General features: G+C 46.5%; 1 protein-coding gene across 19 annotated transcripts in view; it reads right to left on the bottom strand.

The window, feature by feature from the left end:
- Nucleotides 1–1,095: 1,095 nt before the first annotated feature.
- PARD3 (par-3 family cell polarity regulator) overlaps nucleotides 1,096–10,392 on the bottom strand; it is a 655,030-nt gene continuing 645,733 nt past the window's right edge. For all 19 annotated transcript variants that reach the window (XM_080812103.1, XM_080812093.1, XM_080812097.1 and 16 more), the window contains 2 exons: nucleotides 9,506–9,633; nucleotides 1,096–3,155 (listed from right to left, as the gene is read on the bottom strand). In XM_080812103.1, coding sequence (XP_080668229.1) covers nucleotides 2,759–3,155; nucleotides 9,506–9,633 — 525 coding nt within the window. In that variant the 3' untranslated portion in view covers nucleotides 1,096–2,758. The remainder of the gene's footprint in view (nucleotides 3,156–9,505; nucleotides 9,634–10,392) is intronic.

Below are 10,392 nucleotides of genomic sequence, written 5' to 3'. Positions count from 1 at the left end.
CTGGAAAGTACTCTGGAGCCAGAGGGCCGTCATTTAGGCAAGTCTGCTGGTAGAACGTATTCCCACTTCCGTGCTGACTCATTGCGAGTCCTACTTCTCCTCTCAGTGTGGCCCAAATAGTCAGTATTCATCTACAAATCCCTTTGTGAATTGAGTCCCCATGACATTCACTATTACCTCTCCCGCTCCACTTCTCACTGTCAATTGAGACAAATAACCTGCGAGTTTTGGCATCTGCAATGGGCCTCCTGGTCAGTGAGAAAATTAACCAATCTGCCCACCTTCTCTTTGCTACTTTCCCACACCTTGCATGCATACAAGAACCCAGGACATGCTATTTTCTTGGCTTGCTATACACTTCTCGTTACTAATCCTGAGGTGACAGAATTGGACTTAGTGACAGGCTGAAGGCTACCATGACAACCAGCTGATGCTGGTTGTGGAGCTGACACTCCACACGGAGGGCATTTTCAACAGGTCTGTATAAAAAGCTTGCCCTCTGGGCGGGGGCCACATGGGTATTTATGCACGAGACATACCTAGGGACATGGTGCCCTTTACGCCTTCAGAGCACCATATTCATGTTAATGAATCTAAAAGAAAGAGCGAGGCCTTATTTTGTAATTTGGGAAAGAAGAACTGGTTGGTATTGGAAGTGGAAAAGAATCTGGACCTGTCTCCGGGCTCACAGTACGCAAGGTGGGATTCCCTCAAAACACTTGGCTCGCTGAAGCGATCCAGAGGGAGGAAAGGACAGTAACGGGAATACGATGTGGCTTTCTGCATAATTTTTCTCTTATGTAGCTCTAGAGTATTGGCTCCTTCAATTCTGAACTCCCCAGGCTACTTTCGGCAGCCTGGGTCTTTCAGTAAACTCACTAAGGCAGTCCCTCTTTCTTTCCTGCCCCCTCCTCTCCTCAGGTGTTTGAGTAAGTGGTCAATCACCCACCTCCGCATCTGCACACAGACAGATAGAAGGAAACTTCCAACTTTTTCTAAATATGAAAAAAAAAATCACATCTGCTAATATACTTAAAAAAAAAAAAAAACCACCCAGCTAGGAGTTTCCACAGGAACACTACAGACACCACAAAGAACAGGAAGAAATATGCCTTTTATTAGAAGTCTCATATGTACAGGGAAAGCTGTTTCTCACAGCTCCGGGAAGGCTGTGAGAAAGAGCCACTGTCATCCAAGGTCACCGTGCTGACATTGGTAACACCACTGAGTATCGCCACACATTAGGAACACAAAGAACCATTACACAGAGATGCAAAAAAGACAATAGGTACGTGTGGACATTTCACATATCTTCTAAAAACAAGTGGACACAAAAATACAATGTGCCAGTAAAAAAAAAAAAATAGGCATATCAGTACATGTCTTTTTTTTGTTTTGTTTTCTTTTCTTTTTTGTTAATACATGGTATGCCGAGCATTCACCTTAAGCCTTTTCACCTCGGGATTTGCAGGCACTTTAGCAACCCAGCCATGGTTTACAGTACACGACGTTCAGACCGACAGCTGAAAACGGGAGCAACCAAGGTCCTCATGACCCCCACACACCTTACAATATTGACACGAGAGCCCAGGCTTTTGTTACCACTGTTTGGGGACACCAGAAGGTTTGCCGTGTGATAGAACAGCTTTTCCCTTATTTGTCTTCTTTGTCTCAGGGCAGAATTATTTAGGAGCCCGGATGGCATCACCAGGCAGAAATACAACGCACTAGACAAATGTCATTTCCAACTGACTTTCAACACCATAGAGAGCAGATGAGTTTTGAGAATCCCAAAATGACTGTCTGATTTATCTTTGTCCCACTCTATGCCCTTCCTGCCAACCTGTCAAATGAAAACTAATTAAAATAATTACTGGGATGTTGTGGGCCAGAAGCTCATCCTGCGAGAATTCTTTTCTTAGCTCCCACCTCCCACATCACGATACACACAGGGCGGGTGGGCTGGCTCTATCGTTCCCCGAGCAGGAGTCAGTCCCTCTCCCACGTCCCCCACACAGAGCTGCGCTGACTCAACACACGTGTCAGGAACATGACTGAACAAGTGTATTTATGAACACGGACGAGAATGATCGCTTTATTGGTAATGTCGAGTTCTAAGGCAGTTGCAAAAGGACCCCCCATGATAACCAGACAGTATTGGATATGGCTTAGCTTCTTTCATGGGATGAAGGAACGTTCCTGTGGCAAGGAGCTGAGAGAGAACAGGGAAAACCATGCTGATTACAAAGTACTATAAATGACTGTGCTGTGAAGTACCATAAGGCCCCAATTTCTGGTGTCTGTCACCCACGCGGATCCGCCAGACACTGGGACGTCGCCTTGCATCAAAAAAACTGAAAGGGGAAAAAGAAGGATCCATATCACCCTCACTTCAAGGTAATTTTGTCACCATAAGTTGTCGGGGGCCGAAATGCAGAGCCATGGACAGCTCACCATGGGGGGTGGGGGTGGGGGGCGGGGCACAGTCCTGGAACTCGAGAGAGAGGCAGAGCACACGGATGCCTTGAACCGATGATTGTCGGGTGGCGGGAAATCCTTCCATGAAACAGACACTGGAGACATGGTGGCAAAGACATTAAGGCCTTCCATTTCTTTGCCCACACTGCTTAAAGGCACTGATACCAACAACAGAAATATTCCATAGTACCATCGAGGTTTTAAAAAAACTCCCAAAATACAAGTCTTCATAAGAAAATGTCCTTTATTGCCTGACACGGAGCCTCCGCTCTTCTCCTGCTCAGGAATAGAAGGGCTTCCCTTTCTCTGGAGTCTGGAGTCTGTTCAGCCTAGCGACCTGAGAAGGGGAGGGGGGCACATCCTGCCGGAAGGGCCCCTTGGGAGGGGTGTAACTGGGGTCCTGGACTTTCTTGTATGAGTCATAGTTGTTGAGCCCCTCTGGAGGAGGAGGCTGCTTCTTCATCTGCTGCTCTTTCCGCCTCTGCTCCTGGCGAAGGAGCTCCTGCGTCTCCAGCATCACCCTGGCGTTGAAGCCGTGCCCGCCCAGGTAGCCGTTCCTGGAGCCTTGGTAGCTGGAGTACCTGGGGCTCTCCTTGGCACTCTGGAAGCCTTCCCCGGGGGAGTAGTTCTGCTCCCAGGAATCCTGGGACACGGAGCTGGCGTTTTTCCTGCTTTGCCTAGAAAGCAAATCCCAAAGGTTAGTACAGGAGGGTTGGGAGAAGGGGAGAGAGAGAAAGGAAGCAAGGAGGGAGAGGGCGGGGTGGGGGGACGAAGCGGGGTGGAGAGGCAGGGAAAGTGGAAAATGCATTTGAATCTCTCGACCAAAGGCGCTGAGCTACAATCATGCATCAGCCAGAGTGACGGGGGCAGGGGTCCCCGGAGGATTAGAACACGACTGTCAACAAACAGTGGCCAGACAGGAGAGAGCCAGCAAAAGGGTCCTCTAACTGCGTCTGGGTAGGCATTGTCTGTTCTGCTTGGGGTAACCGTATGTCCTGCCATTTAGACACACCGGCAAGACGCTGTACAGGAGTATTAGAGATCTGGTAGCTTTGGGCCCAGCCATAATTGCTCATTTCAGAACATTACAATTCAATCCTAAACAAGCAAAACAAATATTTTACACAGCTGCCACCATAATGCCCGAGTCTCGAGCTAATCTGAAGTGCCCGTAATGGATTACCGTATGAGTTCAGTTATGAAAGATTTAAGTCTAGACTCCTATATGATGAAAAACGCAACAGGCGGTCCCTTAAAGCCCCAGCTTTCGAGATGTATATGTCAGCAACTGACACTCTTCAGAAAACATGCTCATCAAGCTGGTAAAACCTGGAAGGCTGGAGAGTAAGCACTATTTTCCCACACACCATACCCTCAGTGAGGGCTGGAATTGTCTCCTTCACTCATTTTCTGTCATCCCAGGATAGGGAAATAAATCAGAGTCATATAGAAATTTCAAAGTCTTATCACTTCTGTAATAAAGTTGCACATCATTTTCAGGAAACATTATTGTTCTGAAACATCTTTAATTTACTATCAAGTCTCTAGATGCTTTTATGAATTTACAATAAGATTGGCTATGATAAAGTAAAACAATTTGGTGCCAGAAAGGAAGACATGTCCTAATTTTTCGCCTTAAAAATGGAAGAGAGGAAGAGAGAATTGAGTAATAAAACAAAATATATTGCTCCATTTATCAATAAGAAAATCATCTGGCGACAGTATGTAGTGCTCAGCCTTTCACATCAACACACACGACATGACGGAATGTTCAGGAAGACTCGTGTGAAGGGAAAATAAGGTCTAGGCAGCTGCAGGGCTCCCACGGGCATGGAGAAATTTGCATTTTTGAACATTCAGAAGTGCTACCAATATGGTTCGGGATGAAATCTGCCCATTTTCCACATGGCCTAAAATGCAGCTGGGGATATTTTCAACAAGGAAAATGAACTAATGTCCAGCATCATCTCTGGATATGACTAAGATTAATTGAGCGGTCCCCAGTATCTCTATCTGGCTCTCTTTTAATGGGAATCGGACCATTTGTACCATCAGCCCAGGCAAGTATCCTTAGATTTGATGGAATAGTTTATTTGCCTAAAGCACTGATTATCTTCACTTAAAAAGTCATAAATTAATCTGCCCAGGGACATGAATGATGGAAAGTGCCAGCTTGAAACCAGGGATTTGACATTAATCATGAAACTTTAATTAAAACAACGAACTTGTTACTGATGTTCCAGCAACAAAAGTGGAATTCCTTCATGGGTTAGTTATCAATTTAAAGATAACCAGAAATAGGCTGCAGAAATGTCAGCTCTTTTCCATTCTTAGCCTACTGAGATCCACTAACCATCTCCATCCCCCAACCCCAGACTCTATAAAGCCCGCGGCTTCGCTCTATGGCACTCATGCACCAGAAGTTGAATTCTGAATCATTTCAGAAAGACAGAGTCTTTCTTATTTAAACACACTGAGAAGTCACCAAAGGTCTGTTAGGGATAGAAATTATGATGATGTGAGAGAAAGAATTTCTGGTAGCTAAAATATTCTTCAAATTAGGCAGGCCAGAGGGAAGAAAGCAGATCTGCCTGAGATATGAAGTAAGACACGTGGGGAAAGTACATACACATGGGTACACACGCACGCACACACGCCCATGCGCCCAAGCATGCACACACACACACGCACATGCGCCCGCGCAGGCACGCGCCCATGCACGCACTCTTGGTAAGGAAACCACTGGTACCAATAAGCCCTCGATTAAGGAGAGGAGGAGAAATGAGCAGCTCATAAAGAAACTCTAGGATAGAGCAGACAATGAGAGTTTTCTACACTAGGCTCAGGATCAAGTAGACAGAGATTCCAATCCTGTCTGCCACTCACCAGGTGTGTGATCCTGGGAGGGTTATACTGTTTGGGCCCAAACTGTCTCATCTGTGAAATAGGCTAGATACCTAATGTCATAGGATATGGGGAGAAATCAAGGAAAGAGGACATGTCAAATGCCTAGAAAAGCATGGCACACAGTGAATGGTTAACTAATGGGCATTGGAAGTATAGTTTGAAGGCCAAGTCACTTTGCCCTCAAAGATGAGCCTCTGGGTTTGGGGGGGCATCTTTATGACCAATGGGGAAAAAAAATAAGCAAAAATAAGCATCCGTCCTTTGTCAGGAGGACTGGGCCGAGACTAAGAAGCAGGAGAGGCACCAAGTAACTGAGGTGGTTTCACTAAGTGAAACCTCTCTCCTCAGAGACTGGAAAGGAGTTTTTGACTATCCCATGATTTCTTAGTCAAAAGCCACAAATTAACAACAGCAGGAACAAAATATCAATCTCCTTTCACTGAATTCCTTCATAACCAACACAAAGGTTTGGTTTGGTCCTGGAATGAGCCCACTCGAGTTTTCTGAATCTGCTCAAAGCAAATGCCCGGGTTTGGCAATAACTATCACTCAATGATTACAACAACTTCCAAGATGGCCACCATCCTGTAGAGAGCTTACACCAAAGACCCAATGCTTCAGGAAAGCCATTTAGTCACTGAGGGGACACTGAGGTGAGGAGGACATAGAAGGATGAAGAAAGGTATAAACATCAAGGCTGACACATTGACAAGCAGCTTAGAGACACAATAAATGGGTCTGGTGGGGCACCATGTCTGGGTGTGGAAGACAGAGGAAAGTGAGGTGTGTGCAGCCTGGAGGTCAGCCACCAAGAGATGTGAAGCCACAGGAGAAGGAAAGATGAAGAGGAAATGGAGGGAGGAGGAAAAGAAAAAATACATATATATTTAATAAAGGATCTTAGGTAAGTCCTTCTGTCTGGACTATAAGGGAACATACTTCTACTCAGTTTTAGAGTTGCCTTTTGAACACTAAGAAACTAATCTAGAAATGTTAAAGGATTAAAAAAAAAGAAAGGAAAAAGGAAAAAAGATAACTAATTTAGGAATTCAAAGATTTAAAAAGAAATCCTAGTCTGGTTGAGAATTAAGTGTGTGTTCACTCAGGTCTCTCCTTCCAAACGAGTGTTGTTACCTGAGTTTCTTACTGACATTTCAAAATGTAACTCGAATTCTGTCTAGAGGTTTGTTAATTACAGTTAGAATTTACAAACCACTCCCCTTGTATCCAGCCCTCTAATTCAAACCACCTTGTCCAATGCTACTGATACAAAGAATGACCATTTGTTTTATTTTATGCTCCACTTTGCAAGAGAATTTCTGCTGTGTGTGAAGTCTTTTTGGTATCAAATGCCACACCACCTTGTTTAGACAAAACTCTAATTGTCAACATCCGAAAGGCAGAGGTCAAGTGTCTTTGAAGAATCTCACGTGTCAGAAATGTGGGTTTGACTCAAGCCCATGGAGGCTGTTGCAATCTCCCCCCTGAGCTCCTCTTTGGTCTCTCTACCTTCCTCTTGATCTCTGCACACAGCCTTCGTCAAGTGGTGCCGCTCTACAGGGAACCAAGCTGGGGGCAAGGTTCTGGAATATTCCTTACAATCCCCACTCCCATCGAGAAACTGTTCTCTGATGGAAGAGAACAACAGGCTGTACAAGGCCTACCAGCCCTCTTGCCTGAAACTACAGCTCATTCTTTTTGGAATTTCTGCTTTTCTCATACTAATACAGAACACAGTGCCAGGTCCTAAGGGGGCTTTGGTGAACCCAGAGGGATTTTCTGTCACCACTGGCAGTGGTACCTGCAGAAGGAGCCCTCTCCATGAATCAGATCCTTCTTCTGGGTTCTTCAGAAGGGAGAGGGACAGCAAGCAAAGGCAGCTCAGAGAAGGAGGAGGTGGGGACGAGAGCAGAGGCTCAGTCCTGGGCCTGAGCACGACCTGGGAGCTACCTGGGAGCTACCTGGGAGCACGACCAGGAGGAAGTCAGCAGGAACACCCCATCTGTCCTTGTCCTCTTGCTCAGGACCGGGACCTGACGGGTTCTTCTTCCACCGTGTGTCCTTCCAGGCCCTCGGCCACCATCTCTCCCACTTCCCTTCCTTAGCCCCATGCATTTCCCAACTCACTCCGCCCCTTACATAAGCTTTCTGATATTTCTCCTTCATCTATTACACTCTTGAACACCACAAACATTTATGAAGCCAAACAATTTGCCAATAAAATCAGATCACAGCCCCTGCACAGGCAATGCTGTTCCCATGGGCCACAACATGCTCCTGACCACCAGGTAGGTCAACAACACACATAACTGCGCTCATCTTTCTGATGGAAAGCAAGCCACACGGGCGGGGCGGAGGGCTTTGACACAGAACCCCCTTTATGTAGAATCCTTCAAGTGTTTCCCATCTGATACACTGAGCTGATTCATACAGTGGCCTTCTTCCAAATGCTAAGGGCAGTAGAGCACAGAGGGAAACTTTACACCTACTCCCGTGAAAAGTTCAGACTTGGGAACCAAAACCTTTGGGGCAATGAGCCTTATGAAATTAGGGTTTAGGGCATGGGCAGGTTTGGGTTCTGAATGTTGGCAGAATCAGCTGTGAGACCTTGGGGGAGGTTACCTAATTTCACTGAGCTGCTTCCTTGTAGGACAACATGATTTCCAAGGTCCTGTCCAGACCTAAACTTCGATGACTCTTACCTAGAGGGGGCTAAATAAATATTTTCCTATTTAAAAGAAAAACCCAGTCTCCTATTTAAAAGAAAAAGTAATTTAGTTTTCTAAGGAGATACAGCTTTATAGATTAAAAAAGAACAACCGAATGAACAATACTACAATACTAGTAATACTACAATCACGATGACTACAATAAAGTATTCAGCCTGGTACAGAATTTCATTCATATCTTCATTCCCTTGTCTGATCTGCAACAATGTAGCCAAGTCCCTCATGGTTATTATAGTGATTATTTAACATTTGAAGGGACTCATCATTCTTAAAAATTTGAAGGAAATCAAGACTACTTTTACATCAGTGGGTCAAGTTTACCCGCATTAGCACTTGCCGCCCTGGCCCCCAGGGCTCTGCTCGCATTCCAGGCGATCCACCGGATACAAACATGGTCAACATAGTTTCTTTTCCACCCAAAATGTTTTTGTCACCTGCTTTTGAAACAGAACAAATGCCTGTGGGAATTGTGATTACTGGAGCGCCTCGTGAGAAGTTTGGGAAGATGAGCGTTTTTAAATGCTTTTATTCTTTTTTTTTAAAAAAAGATTTTATTTATTTATTTGACAGACAGAGATCTCAGGTAGGCAGAGAGGCAGGCAGAGAGAGAGGAAGGGAAGCAGGCTCCCTGCTGAGCAGAGAGCCCGATGCGGGGCTCAATCCCAGGACCCTGAGATCATGACCTGGTCTGAAGGCAGAGGCTTTAACCTACTGAGCCACCCAGGTGCCCCAAATGCTTTTATTCTTTACTGTGCGTGGAGGAAATACCTAGATGGAAAAAGGTCTATCATTTCAAAGTATTAGGGCTCAGTCACCTGAGAGACGCTGCCAGCTTGTCAGCTAATGAGGTGGGCATGCCTGGGACACTCTGGATCAGCACTGAGCAAAAGCAAGGACGGCAGGAGAATAAGAGTAAGATGCCCCCTGAGCACAGACCACAGAGCCTTCACCCCTACCCTTTCACAGAGCCTTGGATCCACACGGTACCAGATACACTAGTTGGCCTACCCAGCCAGGCAAAGGAAGAGTTAGCTTTCCATTTTACAGAGGAAGAGACTGTCTGGTCCACGGCCCCCTCGGAAGTAGCAGAGCCAATACCAGATCCGAGGTGTGACCCCTCAGGCCAGTCCTCCTGCGTCAGCTCATCTTGCTCTCAGTCGGGAAGTTTGGGGTGAGAACAGCAGCACCCCCTGCACGGGGAGATGGCCATGCAGGCTGAGCCATGCCCGCGCCCCCCCCCCCCCCCCCCCCGCTACCCTCGACCCCACCACCACCCTGAGGCTGCTTCCCGCAGGGCTATGGCGAGAGAGTGGGAGAGGCCAGTGCGATGTGTCGCAGGGAGGGGTTTGCTACAGCCCGGGTGGCTGTGAGCTCGGGGCGAGGGCTCGTACCGGGGAAGGGAGCTGTACTGGCGCTGCGCCTGCTGGAACCCTTCGCGCTCCTCCTGCCGCTGGCGCTGCATCTGCACCTCCACGGACACCGAGTGCCTGCCGCTCTGCGCCGCCGCTCTGGAGTTCGGCTGCGGGACGGAAATGCACATCGGTTAGCAAGAAGGGAAGGGTGGATGTCACCAGACGGCTTGACCCCGCTCCGATGCATAAGGATCGCCTCGGAAACACATTACACATTCTGTGAATTTTTTAAAAGTCGATGGCTGTGTTTTCTATTTGCTCTTCCAAGCGCGCAGTACTCAAGCATCTTAAATTTTGATTATGGCTGGAGGATGGTCTGAAATTGAGAGGTCAACTTTTCTAGTCTTCCTCACGAGGTTTGGTAAATACCAACATTAGATACCACTTTGTATCCCATGTCTCTCTGGCAAACATAGGGGAGTGAGTCTGCTCAGAAGACCAGAGGAAGCCAATGCCAAAAATAAACAAGTCCCTAAACATCTGCTACAATAATTCACAAAAGTGGGGGAAGTCCGAGAACATTGGCTGAGCTGGTGAATTGTTTCAGCAGCTACATATTTTAGCCTAGCAATAGACAACAATATAGTGGATTCTCCTTTTATTGAAGGATGACAGTTACATTTTGAATCAAGATTGGCTGAAACTAGTCACGCTTGCCATAGGTCTCCTCCAACCCACAGATGGCGGCCACATGGGAATGGAAACACTCATCAAAAGAACAAACCCAAAAGCTAACAGCTACTTGAATGGGTTATGAGATAATACATGTTGCCTTCTTATTAGGAAATGGCATGTTTTTTTACCTGGGTTAATTAAATTCTATGGAGAAACTTTCACTCCTTCTGGCTAAACACACTGGTCAGCAG

The sequence above is a fragment of the Martes martes genome (genome assembly GCF_963455335.1).
Source record: "Martes martes genome assembly, chromosome: 8".
Taxonomy (NCBI): domain Eukaryota; kingdom Metazoa; phylum Chordata; class Mammalia; order Carnivora; family Mustelidae; genus Martes; species Martes martes.
Note: the sequence above shows the minus strand (reverse complement) of the source record. Positions and strands in the feature narration are given on the sequence as shown.